A 27,086-nucleotide genomic window follows, 5' to 3' on the forward strand; every position below is an offset into this window, starting at 1 on the left:
TGGTATTGGGTAAGTCATGTGTTACATTACACCACCTGCTATTGGGTAAATCTATTATTGGGTAAGTCATGTGTTACATTACACCATCTGGTATTGGGTAAGTCATGTGTTACATTACACCACCTGCTATTGGGTAAGTCTATTATTGGGTAAGTCATGTGTTACATTACACCACCTGGTATTGGGTAAATCAATTATTGGGTAAGTCATGTGTTACATTACACCATCTGGTATTGGGTAAGTCTATTATTGGGTAAGTCATGTGTTACATTACACCACCTGGTATTGGGTAAGTCTATTATTGGGTAAGTCATGTGTTACATTACACCATCTGCTATTGGGTAAGTCATGTGTTACATTACACCACCTGGTATTGGGTAAGTCTATTATTGGGTAAGTCGTGTGACATTACACCGCCTGGTATTTGTTTATTGGGTAAGTCGTGTTTTACTCTCCTACTTACTGTGTCTGCTGTAGTTGTCACTGGATTGTTTTTATTGACGTGTTTACTTTATCAGAATGAAGTACTTAGCTTAGACCTCCTTTGACTGTCTCACATTCACAGGTTCACTGCTGCTGTGAGTGGAAGGACACACTACTCCACTACAATCATGAACATCTGACAGTCACTGCCTTATATTCCTATGTTAATAACACCAGTGTCTCTGTCCTATCCCCACAGCAGCCTGGACATCTCTGTGTGTAGTTCATATTGCCCTACACTAGAGTGTGCGTTTGGGCACCATCATCCATATGCGTATTTCATGACCAGAGGAAGGAATTCTCATACAATGTACCCCCGCAATCCCTGTGCCTCCGTGTAGGCTACAGCTCGGACGGACAAATGATTGTCAATGGAATACTGGACACAGCCCAGCTAGAATCACTATCAGTTTGTGTGTTCGCTCCTCGGCGTTTCTTACCCCTGTCTTTACAGTTTCGTTATTTTCAGAATTGACCAAAATGTAGTCTAACCATCTGTTTTTGATCAGGACGAGGGGAACGGGGGATTTTTTCTTTTTTTTGCTAATGTAAAAAAAAATCATGTCGTGAGTCGCTGGAAGTTTCGTGTATTTTCCCAATATAACCTTCTGTTTTGGTGATGACTCGTCCACGTTGAATACACAGTTAGTATTCGTCGCTAAGTGTGGTAGGTTATTTTATGATCATACGTGTAAACTACTCATTGTAAACGCAATATACGTAAAACGCTTCTCGTCAATTTGGCTACTAAAATGCTGTTGTTCGTGATATATTTAAGTTTTCGTCCTTTCTGATTTCCTGTCGAATTACAGGAGACTGAAGTAGGTTTGGGTATTGACGTTGCTTGTGGTGTAGTCGGAACCGAATAGTCGGTCATCAAATCAGTAAAGGACCTCGTGGGGACTTGTTCTTATCCCATTCAGGTAATAGAGGCAAATATGCTAAAGTATATATATATTTTGTAAATATATATTTTGTATGATTATCATTCCTAATCGTTAGAGAGCCGTTTAATATTCAGTGTTTTTATTGTGGTCTCTGTAAAAACACGGGTAACCTTTTTTGATAGAACTTCTTGCGGGGTGCCAGAGGGCATGGGAGAAGCAACTCCCGCACAGCCCGCAGCAGGAGGGTTCGTACCAATGTTAGGTCTTGGTATGGTGGGCTCTATGCCAGGCGGGGGGGTTGCGGGGCCGCTCGCGACCTCCCGGGGCTCTGCCGTCCCGCAGCTTCACAGCGCCATAGTGGAACGGTTACGCGCGCGGATAGAACTGTGTCGAAGGCATCACTCCACCTGTGAGAACCGGTACCAGCGAGGCCAGGCCGAGAACTCTGACCGGGAACACGAGAGTACTCTTCACCTGCTGAACATTGTGCATCAGGGACCCGGGAATAGGAAAACCAAGGGGAACCGGGCTTCGAACCAACAACCTCCAGACTACAGCAGAGTTAATGGAGAACAGAAATGCCAGAGCTCCTCAGCGGGAGACCAGAAGATCTCAACACGAATAGCAGTAAGTGATGATGAATATGTCTCTTGAGGGAATTTGGATTAATGTCACTTTATTTGTCAATTGTACAAGAGGTCCAACCGAAATTATATTTCCACTTCATTCTAACCCCTCCCAAAAACACACATACATATAGAGGTTGGATTGGGTGCTGCCACACTTGGGCGCCTGTACAGCAGTTGTAGTGAAGGGGTTGCTCACGGGCACAACGGCAGGCAATGGCATCTGGGATTTGATACCAGCAACCTTCTGGTAAGCCAGCTCACTTCCTGCCAGATCCCATCACAAGGGATTCAAACTGGCAACCTTCCGGTTGATGGCTAGCCTCTAACTGCTAGGCTACGTTACCTTCCGGTTGCTGGCTCGCCTCTAACTGCTAGGCTACGTTACCTTCCGGTTGCTGGCTAGCCTCTAACTGCTAGGCTACGTTACCTTCCGGTTGCTGGCTCGCCTCTAACTGCTAGGCTACGTTACCTTCCGGTTGCTGGCTCGCCGCTAACTGCTAGGCTACGTTACCTTCCGGTTGCTGGCTCGCCTCTAACTGCTAGGCTACGTTACCTTCCGGTTGCTGGCTCGCCTCTAACTGCTAGGCTACGTTACCTTCCGGTTGCTGGCTAGCCTCTAACTGCTAGGCTACATTACCTTCCGACCTGCAGTCTGTACCCCTAAAAACAATCCTAACTACAGTCTACACCCCTAACTACAGTCTACACCACTAACTACAGTCTACACCCCTAACAACAGTCTACATACCTAACTACAGTCTACACCCCTAACAACAGTCTACATACCTAACTACAGTCTACACCCCTAACTACAGTCTACATTCCTAACTACACCCATAACTACAGTCTACAATCCCAACTACAGTCTACAATCCCAACTACGGTCTACAATCCCAATGATAGTCTACATTCCTAATGACAGTCTACAATCCCAACTACAGTCTACATTCCTAACGACAGTCTACACCCCCCTAACTACAGTCTACAATCCCAACTACAGTTTACAATCCCAACTACAGTCTACCATCCCAACTACAGTCTACCATCCCAACTACAGTCTACCATCCCAACTACAGTCTACCATCCCACCGACTACAGTCTACCATCCCAACTACGGTCTACCATCCCAACTACAGTCTACCATCCCAACTACAGTCTACCATCCCACCGACTACAGTCAACAATCCCACCGACTACAGTCAACAATCCCACCGACTACAGTCTACAATCCCAACTACAGTGTACAATCCCAATGATAGTCTACATTCCTAATGACAGTCTACAATCCCAACTACAGTCTACATTCTTAACTACAGTCTACATTCTTAACTACAGTCTACATTCTTAACTACAGTCTACATTCTTAACTACAGTCTACATTCTTAACTACAGTCTACATTTTTAACTACAGTCTACATTCCGAACTACATCCCTAACTGCAGTCTACATTCCTAACTACAAACCTAACTACAGTCGACATACCTAACTACAGTCGACATACCTAACTACAGTCGACATACCTAACTACAGTCTACAGCCCTAACGACAGTCTACAGCCCTAACGACAGTCTACAGCCCTAACGACAGTCTACAATCCCAACTACAGTTTACAATCCCAACGACAGTCTACAATCCCAACGACAGTCTACATTCCTAACAGTCTACATTCCTAATTACATCCCTAACTACAGTCTACATTCTTAACTGCAGTCTACATTCCTAATTACATCCCTAACTACAGTCTACATTCTTAACTGCAGTCTACATTCCTAACTACAAACCTAATTACAGTCGACAATCCTAACTGCAGTCTACACCCCTAACTACAGTCTACACCCCTAACTACAGTCTACAGCCCTAACTACACCCCTAACTACATTCCTAACTACAGTCTACATTCCTAACTACAGTCTGCATTCCTAACTACAGCCCTAACGACAGTCTACAGCCCTAACGACAGTCTACAGCCCTAACGACAGTCTACAGCCCTAACGACAGTCTACAGCGCTAACGACAGTCTACAGCGCTAACGACAGTCTACAGCGCTAACGACAGTCTACAGCCCTAACTACAGTCTACAGCCCTAACTACAGCCCTAACAACAGTCTACAGCCCTAACTACAGCCCTAACGACAGTCTCTTACTGTACTGTTGGAGCTAGAAACACAAGCATTAGGTATTACTGTACTGTTGGAGCTATAAACACAAGCATTAGGTATTACTGTACTGTTGGAGCTAGAAACACAAGCATTAGGTATTACTGTACTGTTGGATATCTACCTCTAATACCTTATTATTATCTATCCTGATGTCTAGTCACTTCACCCTGCCTTCATGTACACATCTACCTCTAATACCTTATTATTATCTATCCTGATGCCTAGTCACTTCACCCTGCCTTCATGTACATATCTACCTCTAATACCTTATAATTATCTATCCTGATGCCTAGTCACTTTACCCTGCCTTCATGTACATATCTACCTCAAATACCTTATTATTATCTATCCTGATGTCTAGTCACTTTACCCTGCCTTCATGTACATATCTACCTCTAATACCTTATTATTATCTATCCTGATGCCTAGTCACTTTACCCTGCCTTCATGTACATATCTACCTCTAATACCTTATTATTATCTATCCTGATGCCTAGTCACTTTACCCTGCCTTCAAAAACTTCATACCTCTGCACATTGATCTGGTACTGGTACTGGTACTCCCTGTATATAGCTCCACATTGATCTGGTACTCCCTGTATATAGCTCCACATTGATCTGGTACTCCCTGTATATAGCTCCACATTGATATGGTACTGGTACTCCCTGTATATAGCTCCACATTGATCTGGTACTTCCTGTATACATCTCCACATTGATCTGGTACTTCCTGTATATAGCGCCACATTGATCTGGTACTTCCTGTATATAGCTCCACATTGATCTGATACTTCCTGTATATAGCTCCACATTGATCTGGTACTGGTACTTCCTGTATATATATCCACATTGATCTGGTACTTCCTGTATATAGCTCCACATTGATCTGGTACTTCCTGTATATAGCTCCACGTTGATCTGGTACTGGTACTTCCTGTATATAGCTCCACATTGATCTGGTACTGGTACTTCCTGTATATGGCTCCACATTGATCTGGTACTGGTACTTCCTGTATATGGCTCCACATTGATCTGGTACTGGTACTTCCTGTATATATATCCACATTGATCTGGTACTTCCTGTATATAGCTCCACATTTATCTGGTACTTCCTGTATACAGCTCCACATTGATCTGGTACTGGTACTTCCTGTATATAGCTCCACATTGATCTGGTACTTCCTGTATATAGCTCCACATTGATCTGGTACTTCCTGTATATAGCTCCACATTGATCTGGTACTTCCTGTATATAGCTCCACATTGATCTGGTACTTCCTGTATATAGCTCCACATTGATCTGGTACTTCCTGTATATAGCTCCACATTGATCTGGTACTTCCTGTATACAGCTCGACATTGATCTGGTACTGGTACTTCCTGTATATGGCTCCACATTGATCTGGTACTTCCTGTATATAGCTCCACATTGATCTGGTACTTCCTGTATATAGCTCCACATTGATCTGGTACTGGTACTTCCTGTATATGGCTCCACATTGATCTGGTACTTCCTGTATATAGCTCCACATTGATCTGGTACTTCCTGTATATAGCTCTACATTGATCTGGTACTTCCTGTATATAGCTCCACATTGATCTGGTACTTCCTGTATACATCTCCACATTGATCTGGTACTTCCTGTATACATCTCCACATTGATCTGGTACTTCCTGTATATAGCTCCACATTGATCTGGTACTTCCTGTATACATCTCCACATTGATCTGGTACTTCCTGTATACATCTCCACATTGATCTGGTACTTCCTGTATATAGCTCCACATTGATCTGGTACTTCCTGTATATAACTCCACATTGATCTGGTACTTCCTGTATATAGCTCCACATTGATCTGGTACTGGTACTTCCTGTATATAGCTCCACATTGATCTGGTACTTCCTGTATATAGCTCCACATTGATCTGGTACTGGTACTTCCTGTATATAGCTCCACGTTGATCTGGTACTTCCTGTATATAGCTCCACGTTGATCTGGTACTTCCTGTATATAGCGCCACGTTGATCTGGTACTTCCTGTATATAGCTCCACATTGATCTGGTACTTCCTGTATATAGCTCCACATTGATCTGGTACTTCCTGTATATAGCTCCACATTGATCTGGTACTTCCTGTATACATCTCCACATTGATCTGGTACTTCCTGTATATAGCTCCACATTGATCTGGTACTTCCTGTATATAGCTCCACATTGATCTGGTACTTCCTGTATACATCTCCACATTGATCTGGTACTTCCTGTATATAGCTCCACATTGATCTGGTACTTCCTGTATATAACTCCACATTGATCTGGTACTTCCTGTATATAGCTCCACATTGATCTGGTACTGGTACTTTCTGTATATAGCTCCACATTGATCTGGTACTTCCTGTATATAGCTCCACATTGATCTGGTACTGGTACTTCCTGTATATAGCTCCACATTGATCTGGTACTCCCTGTATATAGCTCCACGTTGATCTGGTACTGCCTGTATATAGCTCCACGTTGATCTGGTACTTCCTGTATATAGCTCCACATTGATCTGGTACTTCCTGTATATAGCTCCACATTGATCTGGTACTTCCTGTATATAGCTCCACATTGATCTGGTACTTCCTGTATATAGCTCCACATTGATCTGGTACTGGTACTTCCTGTATATAGCTCCACATTGATCTGGTACTTCCTGTATATAGCTCCACATTGATCTGGTACTGGTACTTCCTGTATATAGCTCCACATTGATCTGGTACTTCCTGTATATAGCTCCACATTGATCTGGTACTGTGCGTGCGTGTGCTGATCTTACCCGTTTCCCGTGCTGCATGAGGCATCTATGGTAAGGGGCACACTGCAAGGGCAACAGCCAAGCTGAGGCGGGAGATTTTTGTGGTTGTTTTTGTCTTATTAGCCCCTGGGGAGTTGGACATGCAGGCTAGAGGCTATGAAACTGTTCCCAAGTAATGTTTCAATATCATGTCATAATGGGAGAGATGAGACTATATTTGCAAGAGTTTACAGATGTCTCTCTCTCCCCCTCCTCTCTCTCTCTCTCTCTCTCTCCTCCCTGGTTCATATAGTTCATGGAAACAGACATTATTTAGCCTAATTTAGGGTAGCTTCCCATAAATCATTAATGACATTACAGTAGGTTAAATACAGTGCTAGCATTCAATGTTTTGTTATTTTTAGTTCAGTAATGTAGATTTTATAGATATAGTATCAGTCAGTAATCTAGGTTGATTTTATAGAGATGCAGTTGACTGCCTGTTGACTGCCCGTTGACTGCCTGTTGACTGCCCGTTGACTGCCTCTTGACTGCCTGTTGACTGCCCGTTTACTGCCTGTTGACTGCCCGTTGACTGCCTGTTGACTGCATGGTTACTGCCTGTTGACTGAGTGGTTACTGTCCGTTGACTGCCTGTTGACTGTGGGGTTACTGCCTGTTGACTGAGTGGTTACTGCCCGTTGACTGCCTGTTGACTGCCCGTTGACTGCCTCTTTTCTGCGTGGTTACTGCCCGTTGACTGCCTGTTGACTGAGTGGTTACTGTCCGTTGACTGCCTGTTGACTGTGTGGTTACTGCCTGTTGACTGCCCGTTGACTGCCTGTTTACTGCCTGTTGACTGCGTGGTGACTGCCTGTTGACTGCGTGGTGACTGCCTGTTGACTGCGTGGTGACTGCCTGTTGACTGCCTGTTGACTGCGTGGTGACTGCCTGTTGACTGCCAGTTGACTTCCTTCCAAATGGTTCCCTATAAAGAGTTCACTGATGTTGATCATAGCCCTGCCTCACATTTCACCCTATGGGTTCTGGTCTAAAGTAGTGTACTACATAGGGAATAGGGTACTCTGGTCTAAAGTAGTGCACTACATGGGGAATAGGGTGCCCTGGTCTAAAGTAGTGTACTACATAGGGAATAGGGTACACTGGTCTAAAGTAGTGTACTACATAGGGAATAGGGTACACTGGTCTAAAGTAGTGTACTACATAGGGAATAGGGTACTCTGGTCTAAAGTAGTGCACTACATGGGGAATAGGGTGCCCTGGTCTAAAGTAGTGTACTACATGGGGAATAGGGTTCCCTGGTCTAAAGTAGTGTACTACATAGGGAATAGGGTGCTCTGGTCTAAAGTAGTGTACTACATAGGGAATAGGGTACACTGGTCTAAAGTAGTGTACTACATAGGGAATAGGGTACACTGGTCTAAAGTAGTGTACTACATAGGGAATAGGGTGCCCTGGTCTAAAGTAGTGCACTACATAGGGAATAGGGTGCCCTGGTCTAAAGTAGTGCACTACATAGGGAATAGGGTGCCCTGGTCTAAAGTAGTGCACTGCATAGGGAATAGGGTGCCCTGGTCTAAAGTAGTGCACTACATAGGGAATATGATACCCTGGTCTAAAGTAGTGCACTATATAGGGAATAGAATGCCACTTGGGACATAACCAAGATGCGAATGCAGGTTGATTTCTCCAACAGTGGTGTCTTTCTGAGGCACACACACACACACACACACACACACACACACACACACACACACACACACACACACACACACACACACACACACACACACACGCGAGCTGCTGTTAAAAACCAACCAGCTGATCAGTTATCCCTGTAGACCGTCTCTCATCCTAGTACTGTAGTCCTCCCAGGATAATGCAGTAGGAGAACTGTAGTCCTCCCAGGATAATGCAGTAGGAGTACTGTAGTCCTCCCAGGATAATGCAGTAGGAGTACTGTAGTCCTCCCAGGATAATGCAGTAGGAGTACTGTAGTCCTCCCAGGATAATGCAGCAGGAGTACTGTAGTCCTCCCAGGATAATGCAGTAGGAGTATTGTAGTCCTCCCAGGATAATGCAGTAGGAGAACTGTAGTCCTCCCAGGATAATGCATTAGAGGTACTATACGTCCTCACACGATAATGCAGTAGGAGTACTGTAGTCCTCCCAGGATAATGCAGTAGAGGTACTATACGTCCTCCCAGGATAATGCAGTAGGAGTACTGTAGTCCTCCCAGGATAATGCAGTAGGAGTACTGTAGTCCTCCCAGGATAATGCAGTAGGAGTATTGTAGTCCTCCCAGGATAATGCAGTAGGAGTACTGTAGTCCTCCCAGGATAATGCAGTAGGAGAACTGTAGTCCTCCCAGGATAATGCATTAGAGGTACTATACGTCCTCACACGATAATGCAGTAGGAGTACTGTAGTCCTCCCAGGATAATGCAGTAGAGGTACTATACGTCCTCCCAGGATAATGCAGTAGGAGTACTGTAGTCCTCCCAGGATAATGCAGTTGGAGTACTGTAGTCCTCCCAGGATAATGCAGTAGGAGTATTGTAGTCCTCCCAGGATAATGCAGTAGGAGTATTGTAGTCCTCCCAGGATAATGCAGTAGAGGTACTGTAGTCCTCCCAGGATAATGCAGTAGGAGTATTGTAGTCCTCCCAGGATAATGCAGTAGGAGTATTGTAGTCCTCCCGGGATAATGCAGTAGAGGTACTATACGTCCTCCCAGGATAATGCAGCCCTGCTATTCCATGTGGACCAGAGGAACACAGGCAGCCCTGATGTTCCATATGGAGTAGAGGAATAGAGGCAGCCCTGCTATTCCATGTGGACCAGAGGAACACAGGCAGCCCTGCTATTCCATGTGGACCAGAGGAACACAGGCAGCCCTGCTATTCCATGTGGACCAGAGGAACACTAGTACTACAAGCAGCAGCGCTGGTTCCATAGAAATGGGTTGACGGGCCAGCCATCATGAAACATTGATAGAAGGATTCTCATTCTAGTCATCGTATTTCTATGGCCAGTCCTGTCCTGTGCTTTATTTAGCCAATGGGTTGACTGGAATACCCCTTGCTGGCTTAAAACAGCAATCGGAAGTGCTTTTGTTTCAGCCCCAAGGTATCTCCTCTTACAGGCCCTCTATTAGACCCGAAGCTATTCAGTCAGTGTGTTTACTGTGTTTCCTATAGAGGAACTGCCTGGCGGTTTTCAAACTGCAAACAAAAACAGTCATTTTTATTCCACCTCATCCTGACTGTAAAATATTGATGCTTCACGGTCAGACCTGGGAGACAACCTTCCATTCCAAAGGGAACCCTTTTCTAGTGCACTATACAGGGATTAGGGTGCCGTTTGGGACGAAGATTGCATCTTTTTGGAGAGCCACAACTATAGCTGTGTTATATTTCCACAGGTTATGTCTGTTTCAGGACCCTGTCTTTCAAATATCATTTATAAAATTCTAAATAACTTCACATATCTTCATTGTAAAGGGTTTAAACACTGTTTCCCATGCTTGTTGAACCATAAACGCCTAAGACAGTGCTACAGGGAGACAGGACGGACAGCTGATCGTCCTCGCAGTGGCAGACCACGTGTAACAACACCTGCACAGGATCAGTTCATCCGAACATCACACCTGCGGGACAGGTACAGGATGGCAACAACAACTGCCCGAGTTACACCAGGAATGCACAATCCCTGCATCAGTGTTCAGACTGTCCGCAATAGGCTGAAAGAGGCTGGACTGAGGTCTTGTAGGCCTGTTGTAAGGCAGGTCCTCACCAGACATCACCGGCAACAGTGTCGCCTATGGGCATAAACCCACCGTCGCTGGACCAGACAGGACTGGCAAAAAGTGCTCTTTACTGACGAGCCGCGGTTTTGTCTCACGGTCGGATTTGTGTTTATCATCGAAGGAATGAGCGTTACACTGAGGCCTGTACTCTGGAGAGGGATCGATTTGGAGGTGGAGGGTCCGTCATGGTCTGGGGCGGTGTGTCACAGCATCATCAGACTGAGCTTGTTGTCATTGCAGGCAATCTCAACACTGTGCGTTACAGGGAAGACATCCTCCTCCCTCATGTGATAACCTTCCTGCAGGCTCATCCTGACATGACCCTCCAGCATGACAGTGCCACCAGCCATACTGCTCATTCTGTGCGTGATTTCCTGCAGGAATGTCAGTGCCCTGCCATGGCCAGCGAAGAGCCCGGATCTCAGGGTGAGGGCTAGGGCCATTCCCCCCAGAAATGTCTGGGACCTGTTGGATCAGAGGGTGAGGGCTAGGGCCATTCCCCCCAGAAATGTCTGGGACCTGTTGGATCAGAGGGTGAGGGCTCGGGCCATTCCCCCCAGAAATGTCTGGGACCTGTTGGATCGAAGGGTGAGGGCTAGGACCATTCCCCCCAGAAATGTCTGGGACCTGTTGGATCAGAGGGTGAGGGCTCGGGCCATTCCCCCCAGAAATGTCTGGGACCTGTTGGATCAGAGGGTGAGGGCTCGGGCCATTCCCCCCAGAAATGTCTGGGACCTGTTGGATCGAAGGGTGAGGGCTAGGACCATTCCCCCCAGAAATGTCTGGGACCTGTTGGATCGAAGGGTGAGGGCTAGGACCATTCCCCCCAGAAATGTCCGGGACCTGTTGGATCTCAGGGTGAGGGCTAGGGACATTCCCCCCAGAAATGTCTGGGACCTGTTGGATCAGAGGGTGAGGGCTAGGGCCATTCCCCCCAGAAATGTCTGGGACCTGTTGGATCAGAGGGTGAGGGCTAGGGCCATTCCCCCCAGAAATGTCTGGGAACTTGCAGGTGGGGTAACATCTCACAGCAAGAACTGGCAAATCTGGTGCAGTCTATGAGGAGGAGATGCACTGCAGTACTTAATGCAGCTGGTGGCCACACCAGATACTGACGGTTACTTTTGATTTGGACTCCCCCCCTTTGTTCAGGGACACATCGTTCCATTTCTGTTAGTCACATGTCTGTGGAACTTGATCAGTTTATGTCTCAGTTATTGACTCTTATGTTCATACAAGTATATACACATGTTAATTAAGTTTGCTGAAAATAAACTCCGTTAACAGTGAGAGGACAGTGAGAGGACAGTGAGGGGACAGTGAGGGGACAGTGAGAGGACAGTGAGGGGACAGTGAGGGGGCAGTGAGACTTTATATATTTATCTCACCTACCTAAACAATGAGATACAGGAGTTTGCCTACAATAGACTGTCTGGATCTCAGCTATTACATTATACTGGGACACAGCTGTTCCCTCCTCTTCATCTGACTGAAGGGACACAGCTGTTCCCTCTTCTTCATCTGACTGAAGGGACACAGCTGTTCCCTGCTCTTCATCTGGCTGAAGGGACACAGCTGTTCCCTCTTCTTCATCTGGCTGAAGGGACACAGCTGTTCCCTCCTCTTCATCTGACTGAAGGGACACCGCTGTTCCCTCTTCTGAATACTGGGCCTACATCCCAGATGGAACCCTATTCTCTATATAGTGTCCCAGATGGAACCCTATTCTCTACATAGTGTCCCAGATGGAACCCTATTCTCTATATATAGTGTCCCAGATGGAACCCTATTCTCTATATAGTGTCCCAGATGGAACCCTATTCTCTATATATAGTGTCCCAGATGGAACCCTATTCAGATGGAACCCCTATTCTCTATATAGTGTCCCAGATGGAACCCTATTCTCTATATAGTGTCCCAGATGGAACCCTATTCTCTACATAGTGTCCCAGATGGAACCCTATTCTCTATATAGTGTCCCAGATGGAACCCTATTCTCTATATAGTGTCCCAGATGGAACCCTATTCTCTATATAGTGTCCCAGATGGAACCCTATTCTCTATATAGTGTCCCAGATGGAACCCTATGCTCTATATATAGTGTCCCAGATGGAACCCTATTCTCTACATAGTGTCCCAGATGGAACCCTATTCTCTATATAGTGTCCCAGATGGAACCCTATTCTCTACATAGTGTCCCAGATGGAACCCTATTCTCTATATAGTGTCCCAGATGGAACCCTATTCTCTATATAGTGTCCCAGATGGAACCCTATTCTCTATATAGTGTCCCAGATGGAACCCTATTCTCTATATAGTGTCCCAGATGGAACCCTATTCTCTATATAGTGTCCCAGATGGAACCCTATTCTCTATATAGTGTCCCAGATGGAACCCTATTCTCTATATAGTGTCCCAGATGGAACCCTATTCTCTACATAGTGTCCCAGATGGAACCCTATTCTCTATATAGTGTCCCAGATGGAACCCTATTCTCTACATAGTGTCCCAGATGGAACCCTATTCTCTATATAGTGTCCCAGATGGAACCCTATTCTCTATATAGTGTCCCAGATGGAACTCTATTCTCTATATAGTGTCCCAGATGGAACCCTATTCTCTATATAGTGTCCCAGATGGAACCCTATTCTCTATATAGTGTCCCAGATGGAACCCTATTCTCTATATAGTGTCCCAGATGGAACCCTATTCTCTATATAGTGTCCCAGATGGAACCCTATTCTCTATATAGTGTCCCAGATGGAACCCTATTCTCTATATAGTGTCCCAGATGGAACCCTATTCTCTATATAGTGTCCCAGATGGAACCCTATTCTCTATATAGTGTCCCAGATGGAACCCTATTCTCTATATAGTGTCCCAGATGGAACCCTATTCTCTATATAGTGTCCCAGATGGAACCCTATTCTCTATATAGTGTCCCAGATGGAACCCTATTCTCTATATAGTGTCCCAGATGGAACCCTATTCTCTATATAGTGTCCCAGATGGAACCCTATTCTCTATATAGTGTCCCAGATGGAACCCTATTCTCTATATAGTGTCCCAGATGGAACCCTATTCTCTATATAGTGTCCCAGATGGAACCCTATTCTCTATATAGTGTCCCAGATGGAACCCTATTCTCTATATAGTGTCCCAGATGGAACCCTATTCTCTATTTAGTGTCCCAGATGGAACCCTATTCTCTACATAGTGTCCCAGATGGAACCATATTCTCTATATAGTGTCCCAGATGGAACCCTATTCTCTATATAGTGTCCCAGATGAACCCTATTCTCTATATAGTGTCCCAGATGGAACCCTATTCTCTTTATATAGTGTCCCAGATGGAACCCTATTCTCTATATAGTGTCCCAGATGGAACCCTATTCTCTATATAGTGTCCCAGATGGAACCCTATTCTCTATATAGTGTCCCAGATGGAACCCTATTCTCTATTTAGTGTCCCAGATGGAACCCTATTCTCTACATAGTGTCCCAGATGGAACCCTATTCTCTATATAGTGTCCCAGATGGAACCCTATTCTCTATATAGTGTCCCAGATGAACCCTATTCTCTATATAGTGTCCCAGATGGAACCCTATTCTCTATATATAGTGTCCCAGATGGAACCCTATTCTCTATATATAGTGTCCCAGATGGAACCCTATTCTCTATATAGTGTCCCAGATGGAACCCTATTCTCTATATAGTGTCCCAGATGGAACCCTATTCTCTATATAGTGTCCCAGATGGAACCCTATTCTCTACATAGTGTCCCAGATGGAACCCTATTCTCTATATAGTGTCCCAGATGGAACCCTATTCTCTACATAGTGTCCCAGATGGAACCCTATTCTCTATATAGTGTCCCAGATGGAACCCTATTCTCTATATATAGTGTCCCAGATGGAACCCTATTCTCTATATAGTGTCCCAGATGGAACCCTATTCTCTATATAGTGTCCCAGATGGAACCCTATTCTCTATATATAGTGTCCCAGATGGAACCCTATTCTCTACATAGTGTCCCAGATGGAACCCTATTCTCTATATAGTGCATTACTTTTTACCAGACCGCTATGGGCCCTCGCCAAACAGTGCACTTTAAATGGATTTGGGGGCCATTTGAGACAGACGGCATATGAGTAAACATGTCTTTGGAGAGAGGCTCTGAGGTCTGAGAGGGAGAGAGGTAGAGAGGGAGAGAGGTAGAGAGGGAGAGAGGTAGAGAGGGAGAGAGGGAGAGGGGAGAGGTAGAGATGGAGAGAGGGAGAGAGGTAGAGAGGGAGAGAGGTAGAGAGGGAGAGAGGTAGAGAGGGAGACAGAGACGGCATATGAGTAAACATGTCTTTGGAGAGAGGCTCTGAGGTCTGAGAGGGAGAGAGGTAGAGAGGGAGAGAGGTAGAGAGGCTCTGAGGTCTGAGAGGTAGAGAGGTAGAGAGGTAGAGAGGTAGAGAGGCTCTGAGGTCTGAGAGGTAGAGAGGTAGAGAGGGAGAGAGGTAGAGAGGGAGAGGGAGAGAGGCTCTGAGGTCTGAGAGGGAGAGAGGTAGAGAGGGAGAGAGGTAGAGAGGTAGAGGGAGAGAGGCTCTGAGGTCTGAGAGGGAGAGAGGTAGAGAGGGAGAGAGGTAGAGAGGGAGAGAGGGAGAGGTGGAGAGGGGAGAGGTAGAGAGGGAGAGAGGTAGAGAGGGAGAGAGGCTCTGAGGTCTGAGAGGGAGAGAGGTAGAGAGGTAGAGAGGTAGAGAGGCTCTGAGGTCTGAGAGGTAGAGAGGTAGAGAGGGAGAGAGGTAGAGAGGTAGAGGGAGAGAGGCTCTGAGGTCTGAGAGGGAGAGAGGTAGAGAGGGAGAGAGGTAGAGAGGGAGAGAGGTAGAGAGGGAGACAGAGACGGCATATGAGTAAACATGTCTTTGGAGAGAGGCTCTGAGGTCTGAGAGGGAGAGAGGGAGAGAGGTAGAGAGGGAGAGAGGTAGAGAGAGGTAGAGAGGGAGAGAGGTAGAGAGGGAGAGAGGTAGAGAGGGAGAGAGAGAGAGAGGTAGAGAGGGAGAGAGAGAGAGAGGTAGAGAGGTAGAGAGGGAGAGAGGGAGAGAGAGAGGCAGAGAGAGGGAGAGAGGGAGAGAGGTAGAGAGGGAGACAGAGAGAGAGGGAGAGAGGGAGAGAGGTAGAGAGGGAGAGAGGTAGAGAGGGAGACAGAGACGGCATATGAGTAAACATGTCTTTGGAGAGAGGCTCTGAGGTCTGAGAGGGAGAGAGGGAGAGAGGGAGAGAGGGAGAGAGGGAGAGAGGTAGAGAGGGAGAGAGGGAGAGAGGGAGAGAGAGAGAGAGAGAGAGGGAGAGAGGGAGAGAGGGAGAGAGGGAGAGAGAGAGAGAGAGAGAGAGAGGGAGAGAGGGAGAGAGGTAGAGAGGGAGACAGAGAGAGAGGGAGAGAGGGAGACAGAGACGGCATATGAGTAAACATGCCTTTGGAGTGGGTTGTCTGGAATCTATCCATTCATTCACGCCTGATGTGACTTCTACTGCTGAGAGAGGCTCTGAGGTCTGAGAGGGAGAGGGGGAGAGAGGTAGAGAGAGAGAGAGAGAGGTAGAGAGAGGGGGAGAGAGAGAGAGCGAGAGAGAGAGAGGGGGAGAGGTAGAGAGGTTGGGAGAGAGAGAGAGAGGTAGAGAGAGAGAGAGGGGGAGAGGTAGAGAGGGGGGGAGAGAGAGAGGTAGAGAGAGAGAGAGGTAGAGAGAGAGAGAGGTAGAGAGAGAGAGAGGTAGAGAGAGAGAGGTAGAGAGAGGGGGAGAGGTAGAGCGAGAGAGAGGTAGAAAGAGAGAGAGGTAGAGAGAGGGGGAGAGAGAGAGGTAGAGAGAGAGAGAGGGAGAGGTAGAGAGAGAGGGGGAGAGGGAGAGGGGGAGAGAGAGAGGTAGAGAGAGAGAGAGAGCTGTGTGAGTGTCTTTGTTGATCTCATCTGAAATTAGACCCTTGTGGGAACCTGCATGTTCACAGAGGGTAGAAAGGGCCCCTATGGTAAATTTGAACCTATACCCCACAGGAGTGGTAAATATGAAACCAAATTAGAAAATATCCCTTTCTAGAGTTGTTTACAAAAAGACACACAACCTCTGAAGGAGACATGTTAGAATGATTCTGTTTGTTTGGGGAAATTTCACTTTCTGTCCCTTCTTGAGGTTTCTCCCGATGGCTTCCCTATGTTGACAGCTGTGAAAGTAGTGACAGTTATATGCCAGATCTGTATGTGGCCCAGCCATAACTCTTCTCGTAGGCTACACTTATCTCTCAGCCAATCAGCTAACAATAGTCATCGAAATTGTTAAACGTTTATATAAAGTAATTCTAATAAATGCAACAGTTGGAAAATGAAGATACTCCAAAACGTTCTGAATTTTTATAATCGACCAGATATTGACTGAATAAAACATAAGACACCAAGACTGTTGTGAAGAGGCTGAAAAGATTTGGCATGCGTCCCCAGATCCTCAAAAACATCTACAGCTGCACCATCGAGAGCATCCTGACCGCTTGCATCCCCGCCTGGTATAGCGACTGCACGGAAATCTGACCGTAAGGCGCTACAGAGGGTAGAGCGTACGGCCCAGTACATCATAGGTGCCAAGGTTCCTGCCATCCAGGACCTCTATACCAGGCGGTGTCAGAGGAAGGCCCATAAAATGACCGTCAAGCCATAAGACTGCTGAACAATTAATCAAAAGGCCACTCTGACTATTAACATCGATACACTTTACAAATGACCTTGTCTATCCTGTACCCCGCACATTGACTCTGTACCGTAACACCCTGTATATAGCCTCCACATTGACTCTGTACCGTAACACCCTGTATATAGCCTCCACATTGACTCTGTACCGTAATACCCTGTATATAGCCTCCACATTGACTCTGTACCGGTACCCCCTGTATATAGTCTCCACATTGACTCTGTACCGGTACCCCCTGTATATAGCCTCCACATTGACTCTGTACCAGTACCCTCTGTATATAGCCTCCACATTGACTCTGTACCGGTACCCCCTGTATATAGTCTCCACATTGACTCTGTACCGGTACCCCATGTATATAGCCTCCACATTGACTCTGTACCGTAACACCCTGTATATAGCCTCCACATTGACTCTGTACCGGTACCCCCTGGATATAGCCTCCACACTGACTCTGTACCGGTACCCCCTGTATATAGCCTCCACATTGACTCTGTACCGGTACACCCTGTATATAGCCTCCACACTGTCTCTGTACAGGTACCTCCTGTATATAGCCTCCACATTGACTCTGTACCGGTACCCCCTGTATACAGCCTCCACATTGACTCTGTACCGGTACCCCCTGTATATAGCCTCCACATTGACTCTGTACCGGTACCCCCTGTATATAGCCTCCACATTGACTCTGTACCGGTACCCCCTGTATATAGCCTCCACATTGACTCTGTACCGGTACCCCCTGTATACAGCCTCCACATTGACTCTGTACCGGTACCCCCTGTATATAGCCTCCACATTGACTCTGTACCGGTACGCCCTGTATATAGCCTCCACATTGACTCTGTACCGGTACCCCCTGTATACAGCCTCCACATTGACTCTGTACCGGTACCCCTGTATACAGCCTCCACATTGACTCTGTACCGGTACGCCCTGTATATAGCCTCCACATTGACTCTGTACCGGTACCCCCTGTATACAGCCTCCACATTGACTCTGTACCGGTACGCCCTGTATATAGCCTCCACATTGACTCTGTACCGGTACCCCCTGTATACAGCCTCCACATTGACTCTGTACCGGTACCCCCTGTATACAGCCTCCACATTGACTCTGTACCGGTACCCCCTGTATACAGCCTCCACATTGACTCTGTACCGTAACACCCTGTATATAGCCTCCACATTGACTCTGTACCGGTACCCCCTGTATACAGCCTCCACATTGACTCTGTACCGGTACCCCCTGTATACAGCCTCCACATTGACTCTGTACCGGTACCCCCTGTATACAGCCTCCACATTGACTCTGTACCGGTACCCCCTGTATACAGCCTCCACACTGACTCTGTACCGGTACACCCTGTATATAGTCTCCACTTTGACTCTGTACCGTAACACCCTGTATATAGCCTCCACATTGACTCTGTACTGGTACCCCCTGTATATAGCCTCCACATTGACTCTGTACCGGTACACCCTGTATATAGTCTCCACTTTGACTCTGTACCGTAACACCCTGTATATAGCCTCCACATTGACTCTGTACCAGTACCCCCTGTATAATGTCTCCACATTGACTCTGTACCGTAACACCCTGTATATAGCCTCCACATTGACTCTGTACCGGTACCCCCTGTATATAGCCTCCACATTGACTCTGTACTGGTACCCCCTGTATATAGCCTCCACATTGACTCTGTCCTGGTACCCCCTGTATATAGTCTCCACATTGACTCTGTACCGGTACCCCCTGTATATAGTCTCCACATTGACTCTGTACCGGTACCCCCTGTATATGGCCTCCACATTGACTCTGTACCAGTACCCCCTGTATATAGCCTCCACATTGACTCTGTACCAGTACCCCCTGTATATAGCCTCCACATTGACTCTGTACCGGTACCCCCTGTATATGGCCTCCACATTGACTCTGTACCAGTACCCCCTGTATATAGCCTCCACATTGACTCTGTACCAGTACCCCCTGTATATAGCCTCCACATTGACTCTGTACCGTAACACCCTGTATATAGCCTCCACATTGACTCTGTACCAGTACCCCCTGTATATAGCCTCCACATTGACTCTGTACCGTAACACCCTGTATATAGTCTCCACATTGACTCTGTACTGGTGCCTCGTTATTGTTTTGTACATTTCTTGTTTTACTTTTCTATTGCTTTTATTATTAGATTTGTTTTACTTTAGTTTACTTTAATATTTCGTAACATTTTTTTTATCAACTCTATTTCTTGAACTGCATTGTTGGTTAGGGGGCTAGACCTATTGGTTAGGGGGCTAGACCTGTTGTTTAGGGGGCTAGACCTGTTGGTTAGGGGGCTAGACCTGTTGGTTAAGGGGCTAGACCTGTTGGTTAGGGGGCTAGACCTGTTGGTTAGGGGGCTAGACCTGTTGTTTAGGGGGCTAGACCTGTTGGTTAAGGGGCTAGACCTGTTGGTTAGGGGCTAGACCTGTTGGTTAAGGGGCTAGACCTGTTGGTTAAGGGGCTAGACCTGTTGGTTAAGGGGCTAGACCTGTTGGTTAAGGGGCTAGACCTGTTGGTTAAGGGGCTAGACCTGTTGGTTAAGGGGCTAGACCTGTTGGTTAAGGGGCTAGACCTGTTGTTTAGGGGGCTAGACCTGTTGGTTAAGGGGCTAGACCTGTTGTTTAGGGGGCTAGACCTGTTGGTTAAGGGGCTAGACCTGTTGTTTAGGGGGCTAGACCTGTTGGTTAAGGGGCTAGACCTGTTGTTTAGGGGGCTAGACCTGTTGGTTAAGGTGCTAGACCTGTTGGTTAAGGGGCTAGACCTGTTGTTTAGGGGGCTAGACCTGTTGGTTAAGGGGCTAGACCTGTTGTTTAGGGGGCTAGACCTGTTGGTTAAGGGGCTAGACCTGTTGTTTAGGGGGCTAGACCTGTTGGTTAGGGGGCTAGACCTGTTGTTTAGGGGGCTAGACCTGTTGGTTAGGGGGCTAGACCTGTTGGTTAAGGGGCTAGACCTGTTGGTTAGGGGGCTAGACCTGTTGGTTAAGGGGCTAGACCTGTTGGTTAAGGGGCTAGACCTGTTGGTTAAGGGGCTAGACCTGTTGGTTAAGGGGCTAGACCTGTTGTTTAGGGGGCTAGACCTGTTGTTTAGGGGGCTAGACCTGTTGGTTAAGGGGCTAGACCTGTTGTTTAAGGGGCTAGACCTGTTGGTTAGGGGGCTAGACCTGTTGGTTAAGGGGCTAGACCTGTTGTTTAGGGGGCTAGACCTGTTGTTTATGGGGCTAGACCTGTTGGTTAGGGGGCTAGACCTGTTGGTTAAGGGGCTAGACCTGTTTTTTAAGGGGCTAGACCTGTTGGTTAAGGGGCTAGACCTGTTGGTTAAGGGGCTAGACCTGTTGGTTAAGGGGCTAGACCTGTTGTTTAGGGGGCTAGACCTGTTGGTTAAGGGGCTAGACCTGTTGTTTAGGGGCTAGACCTGTTGGTTAAGGGGCTAGACCTGTTGTTTAGGGGGCTAGACCTGTTGGTTAAGGGGCTAGACCTGTTGTTTAGGGGGCTAGACCTGTTGTTTAGAGGGCTAGACCTGTTGGTTAAGGGGCTAGACCTGTTGGTTAAGGGGCTAGACCTGTTGTTTGGGGGCTAGACCTGTTGGTTAAGGGGCTAGACCTGTTGGTTAAGGGGCTAGACCTGTTGGTTAAGGGGCTAGACCTGTTGGTTAAGGGGCTAGACCTGTTGGTTAAGGGGCTAGACCTGTTGTTTAGGGGCTAGACCTGTTGGTTAAGGGGCTAGACCTGTTGTTTAAGGGGCTAGACCTGTTGGTTAGGGGCTAGACCTGTTGTTTAGGGGCTAGACCTGCTGGTTAAGGGGCTAGACCTGTTGGTTAAGGGGCTAGACCTGTTGTTTAGGGGGCTAGACCTGTTGGTTAAGGGGCTAGACCTGTTGTTTAGGGGGCTAGACCTGTTGGTTAAGGGGCTAGACCTGTTGTTTAGGGGGCTAGACCTGTTGTTTAGGGGGCTAGACCTGTTGGTTAAGGGGCTAGACCTGTTGGTTAGGGGGCTAGACCTGTTGGTTAAGGGGCTAGACCTGTTGGTTAGGGGGCTAGACCTGTTGGTTAAGGGGCTAGACCTGTTGGTTAAGGGGCTAGACCTGTTGTTTAGGGGGCTAGACCTGTTGGTTAAGGGGCTAGACCTGTTGGTTAAGGGGCTAGACCTGTTGTTTAGGGGGCTAGACCTGTTGGTTAAGGGGCTAGACCTGTTGTTTAGGGGGCTAGACCTGTTGGTTAAGGGGCTAGACCTGTTGTTTAGGGGGTTAGACCTGTTGGTTAAGGGGCTAGACCTGTTGTTTAGGGGGCTAGACCTGTTGGTTAAGGGGCTAGACCTGTTGGTTAAGGGGCTAGACCTGTTGGTTAAGAGGCTAGACCTGTTGGTTAAGGGGCTAGACCTGTTGTTTAGGGTGCTAGACCTGTTGGTTAAGGGGCTAGACCTGTTGGTTAAGGGGCTAGACCTGTTGTTTAGGGGGCTAGACCTGTTGTTTAGGGGGCTAGACCTGTTGTTTAAGGGGCTAGACCTGTTGGTTAGGGGGCTAGTCCTGTTGGTTAAGGGGCTAGACCTGTTGTTTAGGGGGCTAGACCTGTTGGTTAAGGGGCTAGACCTGTTGGTTAAGGGGCTAGACCTGTTGGTTAAGGGGCTAGACCTGTTGGTTAAGGGGCTAGACCTGTTGGTTAAGGGGCTAGACCTGTTGGTTAAGGGGCTAGACCTGTTGTTTGGGGGGCTAGACCTGTTGGTTAAGGGACTAGACCTGTTGGTTAAGGGGCTAGACCTGTTGGTTAAGGGGCTAGACCTGTTGTTTAAGGGGCTAGACCTGTTGGTTAGGGGGCTAGACCTGTTGTTTAGGGGGCTAGACCTGTTGTTTAGGGTGCTAGACCTGTTGGTTAAGGGGCTAGACCTGTTGTTTAGGGGGCTAGACCTGTTGGTTAAGGGGATAGACCTGTTGTTTAGGGGGCTAGACCTGTTGTTTAGGGGGCTAGACCTGTTGGTTAGGGGGCTAGACCTGTTGGTTAGGGGGCTAGACCTGTTGGTTAAGGGGCTAGACCTGTTGGTTAAGGGGCTAGACCTGTTGGTTAAGGGGCTAGACCTGTTGGTTAAGGGGCTAGACCTGTTGGTTAAGGGGCTAGACCTGTTGTTTAGGGGGCTAGACCTGTTGGTTAAGGGGCTAGACCTGTTGTTTAGGGGGCTAGACCTGTTGGTTAAGGGGCTAGATCTGTTGTTTAGGGGGCTAGACCTGTTGGTTAATGGGCTAGACCTGTTGTTTAGGGGGCTAGACCTGTTGGTTAAGGGGCTAGACCTGTTGTTTAGGGGGCTAGACCTGTTGGTTAAGGGGCTAGACCTGTTGGTTAAGGGGCTAGACCTGTTGGTTAAGGGGCTAGACCTGTTGTTTAGGGGGCTAGACCTGTTGGTTAAGGGGCTAGACCTGTTGTTTAGGGGGCTAGACCTGTTGGTTAAGGGGCTAGACCTGTTGGTTAAGGGGCTAGACTTGTTGGTTAAGGGGCTAAACCTGTTGGTTAAGGGGCTAGACCTGTTGTTTGGGGGGCTAGACCTGTTGGTTAAGGGGCTAGACCTGTTGGTTAAGGGGCTAGACCTGTTGGTTAAGGGGCTAGACCTGTTGTTTAGGGGGCTAGACCTGTTGGTTAAGGGGCTAGACCTGTTGGTTAAGGGGCTAGACCTGTTGGTTAGGGGGCTAGACCTGTTGTTTAGGGGGCTAGACCTGTTGTTTAGGGTGCTAGACCTGTTGGTTAAGGGGCTAGACCTGTTGTTTAGGGGGCTAGACCTGTTGGTTAAGGGGCTAGACCTGTTGTTTAGGGGGCTAGACCTGTTGGTTAAGGGGCTAGACCTGTTGGTTAAGGGGCTAGACCTGTTGGTTAAGGGGCTAGACCTGTTGTTTCAGGGGCTAGACCTGTTGGTTAAGAGGCTAGACCTGTTGGTTAAGGGGCTAGACCTGTTGGTTAAGGGGCTAGACCTGTTGGTTAAGGGGCTAGACCTGTTGTTTCAGGGGCTAGACCTGTTGGTTAAGAGGCTAGACCTGTTGGTTAAGGGGCTAGACCTGTTGTTTAGGGGGCTAGACCTGTAGTTTAAGGGGCTAGACCTGTTGTTTAAGGGGCTAGACCTGCTGGTTAAGGGGCTAGACCTGTTGGTTAAGGGGCTAGACCTGTTGTTTAAGGGGCTAGACCTGTTGGTTAAGGGGCTAGACCTGTTGGTTAAGGGGCTTGACCTGTTGTTTAGGGGGCTAGACCTGTTGGTTAAGGGGCTAGACCTGTTGGTTAAGTGGCTAGACCTGTTGTTTAGGGGGCTAGACCTGTTGGTTAAGGGGCTAGACCTGTTGGTTAAGGGGCTAGACCTGTTGGTTAAGGGGCTAGACCTGTTGGTTAAGGGGCTAGACCTGTTGGTTAAGGGGCTAGACCTGTTGGTTAAGGGGCTAGACCTGTTGGTTAAGGGGCTAGACCTGTTGGTTAAGGGGCTAGACCTGTTGTTTAGGGGGCTAGACCTGTTGTTTAGGGGGCTAGACCTGCTGGTTAAGGGGCTAGACCTGCTGGTTAAGGGGCTAGACCTGTTGGTTAAGGGGCTAGACCTGTTGGTTAAGGGGCTAGACCTGTTGGTTAAGGGGCTAGACCTGTTGGTTAAGGGGCTAGACCTGTTGGTTAAGGGGCTAGACCTGTTGGTTAAGAGGCTAGACCTGTTGTTTAAGGGGATAGACCTGTTGTTTCAGAGGCTAGACCTGTTGGTTAAGAGGCTAGACAGTGCAGGTGATTGGTGGTTGGTCTAGACAGTGCAGGTGATTCACCTGCACTGTCTAGACCAACCACCAATCACCTGCACTGTCTAGACCAACCACCAATCACATGCACTGTCTTTTTTCCCCAAATTCCACAACAAATGAACCTTATGAGCCCATGTCAGCCATTACCAGGGTGTTTGACAGGTCATTACAAAACATGTCCACAGTCGTAACATTAACGGGACAAGGCACAAGCTAGAGCATGAAAGAGTCACTGTAAAATGAAAGCAATCCTTCCATAGGTTTAGGGGGATTTGAACTCAAAACACAGAATTTGCCTGATACAGACAGATCTTGAAGTGGGGGTGGGGGGGCATGCTTGTGTGTGGGGATGGGGGGGCATGCTTGTGTGTGGGGATGGGGGTGTGTGCTTGTGTGTGTGGGGATGGGGGGGCATGCTTGTGTGTGGGGATGGGGGGGCATGCTTGTGTGTGGGGATGGGGGGGTGTGCTTGTGTGTGGGGATGGGGGTGTGTGCTTGTGTGTGGGGATGGGGGGGTGTGCTTGTGTGTGGGGATGGGGGGTGTGCTTGTGTGTGGGGATGGGGGTGTGCTTGTGTGTGGGGATGGGGGGTGTGCTTGTGTGTGGGGATGGGGGGTGTGCTTGTGTGTGGGGATGGGGGGGTGTGCTTGTGTGTGGGGATGGGGGTGTGCTTGTGTGTGGGGATGGGGGGTTGTGCTTGTGTGTGGGGATGGGGGTGTGTGCTTGTGTGTGGGGGTGGGGGTGAATGTGTGTGGGGATGGGGGTGTGTGCTTGTGTGTGTGGATGGGGTGTGTGCTTGTGTGTGGGGATGGGGGTGTGTGCTTGTGTGTGGGGATGGGGGGGTGTGCTTGTGTGTGGGGATGGGGGGGTGTGCTTGTGTGTGGGGATGGGTGTGAATGTGTGTGTGTTGTTATTGGTGCATGTCATGCAGAATTCAACCAGTTTTGCTTCATTGTAATTCCTCACATTTATCAAGATTTACATGATTTTAGTTTTGCAACACTTATCTTTAATCCATGTTTGTGGCCAAACAGTTTAGTCTATCACAGCCTGTCCCCAGGTCCCCTGGTCCTCTGTCCCCCAGGTCCCCTGTCCCCAGGTCCTCTGTCCCCCTGGTCCCCTGTCCCCAGGTCCTCTGTCCCCCAGGTCCTCTGTCCCGCAGGTCCCTCGGTCCTCTGTCCCCAGGTCCTCTGTCCCCTGTCCCCAGGTCCTCTGTCCCCTGGTCCTCTGTTCCCCCAGGTCCTCTGTCCCCCAGGTCCCCTGCTCCTCTGTCCCCAGGTCCCCAGGTCCTCTGTCCCCCTGGTCCCCTGTCCCCAGGTCCTCTGTCCCCCAGGTCCTCTGTCCCGCAGGTCCCTCGGTCCTCTGTCCCCAGGTCCTCTGTCCCCTGTCCCCAGATCCTCTGTCCCCTGGTACTCTGTCCCCCAGGTCCCCTGGTCCTCTGTCCCCCAGGTCCCCTGGTACTCTGTCCCCCAGGTCCCCTGGTCCTCTGTCCCCCAGGTCCCCTGGTCTCCTGTCCCCTGGTCTCCTGTCCCCAGGTCTCCTGTCCCCAGGTCATCTGTCCCCAGGTCCTCTGTCCCCAGGTCATCTGTCCCCAGGTCATCTGTCCCCTGGTCCCCTGTCCCCAGGTCCTCTGTCCCCTGGTCCTCTGTCCCCAGGTCCCCTGGTCCTCTGTCCCCAGGTCCCCTGGTCCTCTGTCCCCAGGTCCCCTGGTCCTCTGTCCCCAGGTCCCCTGTCCCCTGGTCCCCTGTCCCCAGGTCCTCTGTCCCCTGGTCCCCAGGTCCTCTGTCCCCTGGTCCCCTGGTACTCTGTCCTCCAGGTCCTCTGTCCCCAGGTCCTCTGTCCCCCAGGTCCCCTGGTCCTCTGTCCCCAGGTCCTCTGTCCCCCAGGTCCTCTGTCCCCAGGTCCTCTGGTCCTCTGTCCCCTGGTCCCCTGTCCCCAGGTCCTCTGTCCCCTGGTCCTCTGTCCACTGGTCCTCTGTCCCCCAGGTCCTCTGTCCCCAGGTCCTCTGGTCCTCTGTCCCCTGGTCCTCTGTCCCCAGGTCCCCTGTCCCCAGGTCCTCTGTCCCCTGGTCCTCTGTCCTCCAGGTACTCTGTCCCCAGGTCCTCTGGTCCCCTGTCCCCCAGGTCCTCTGTCACCCAGGTCCTCTGTCCCCAGGTCCCATGGTCCTCTGGTCCCCTGTCCCCAGGTCCTCTGTCCCCCAGGTCCTCTGTCCCCTGGTCCTCTGTCCCCAGGTCCCCTGTCCCCAGGTCCTCTGTCCCCTGGTCCTCTGTCCTCCAGGTCCTCTGTCCCCAGGTCCTCTGGTCCCCTGTCCCCCAGGTCCTCTGTCCCCAGGTCCTCTGTCACCCAGGTCCTCTGTCCCCAGGTCCTCTGTCCACCTGGTCCCCTGACCCCAGGTCCTCTGTCCCCCATGTCCTCTGTCCCGCAGGTCCCTTGGTCCTCTGTCCCCTGGTCCTCTGGTCCTCTGTCCCCCTGGTCCCCAGGTCCTCTGTCCCCAGGTCCCCTGGTCCTCTGTCCCCAGGTCCCCTGGTCCTCTGTCCCCAGGTCCCCTGGTCCTCTGTCCTCTGTCCCCTGGTCATCTGTCCTCTGGTCCTTTGTCCCCAGATCCCCTGGTCCTCTGTCCCCAGGTCCCCTGGTCCTCTGTCCCCAGGTCCTCTGTCCCCAGGTCCCATGGTCCTCTGGTCCTATGTCCCCAGGTCCCCAGGTCCTCTGTCCCCCAGGTCCTCTGTCCCCCAGGTCCTCTGTCCCCCAGGTCCTCTGTCCCCAGGTCCTCTGTCCCCAGGTCCTCTGTCCCCAGGTCCTCTGGCCCC

The 27,086-nt window shown here is 49.0% G+C and overlaps 1 protein-coding gene across 2 annotated transcripts in view; it reads left to right on the forward strand.

The window, feature by feature from the left end:
- The first annotated feature begins 803 nt into the window (after positions 1-803).
- Positions 804-27,086, forward strand: part of zmp:0000001236 (mastermind-like protein 2) — a 140,646-nt gene continuing 114,363 nt past the window's right edge. Inside the window, exons 1-2 of one of the 2 annotated variants that reach the window (XM_064985431.1) lie at positions 804-1,406; positions 1,553-1,997. In XM_064985431.1, coding sequence (XP_064841503.1) covers positions 1,578-1,997 — 420 coding nt within the window. In that variant the 5' untranslated portion in view covers positions 804-1,406; positions 1,553-1,577. Of the gene's footprint in view, positions 1,998-27,086 lie in introns of both variants that reach the window. The other variant, XM_064985430.1, reaches the window with a different exon arrangement.

This window comes from Oncorhynchus masou, chromosome 13, assembly GCF_036934945.1.
Source record: "Oncorhynchus masou masou isolate Uvic2021 chromosome 13, UVic_Omas_1.1, whole genome shotgun sequence".
NCBI classification, from domain to species: domain Eukaryota; kingdom Metazoa; phylum Chordata; class Actinopteri; order Salmoniformes; family Salmonidae; genus Oncorhynchus; species Oncorhynchus masou.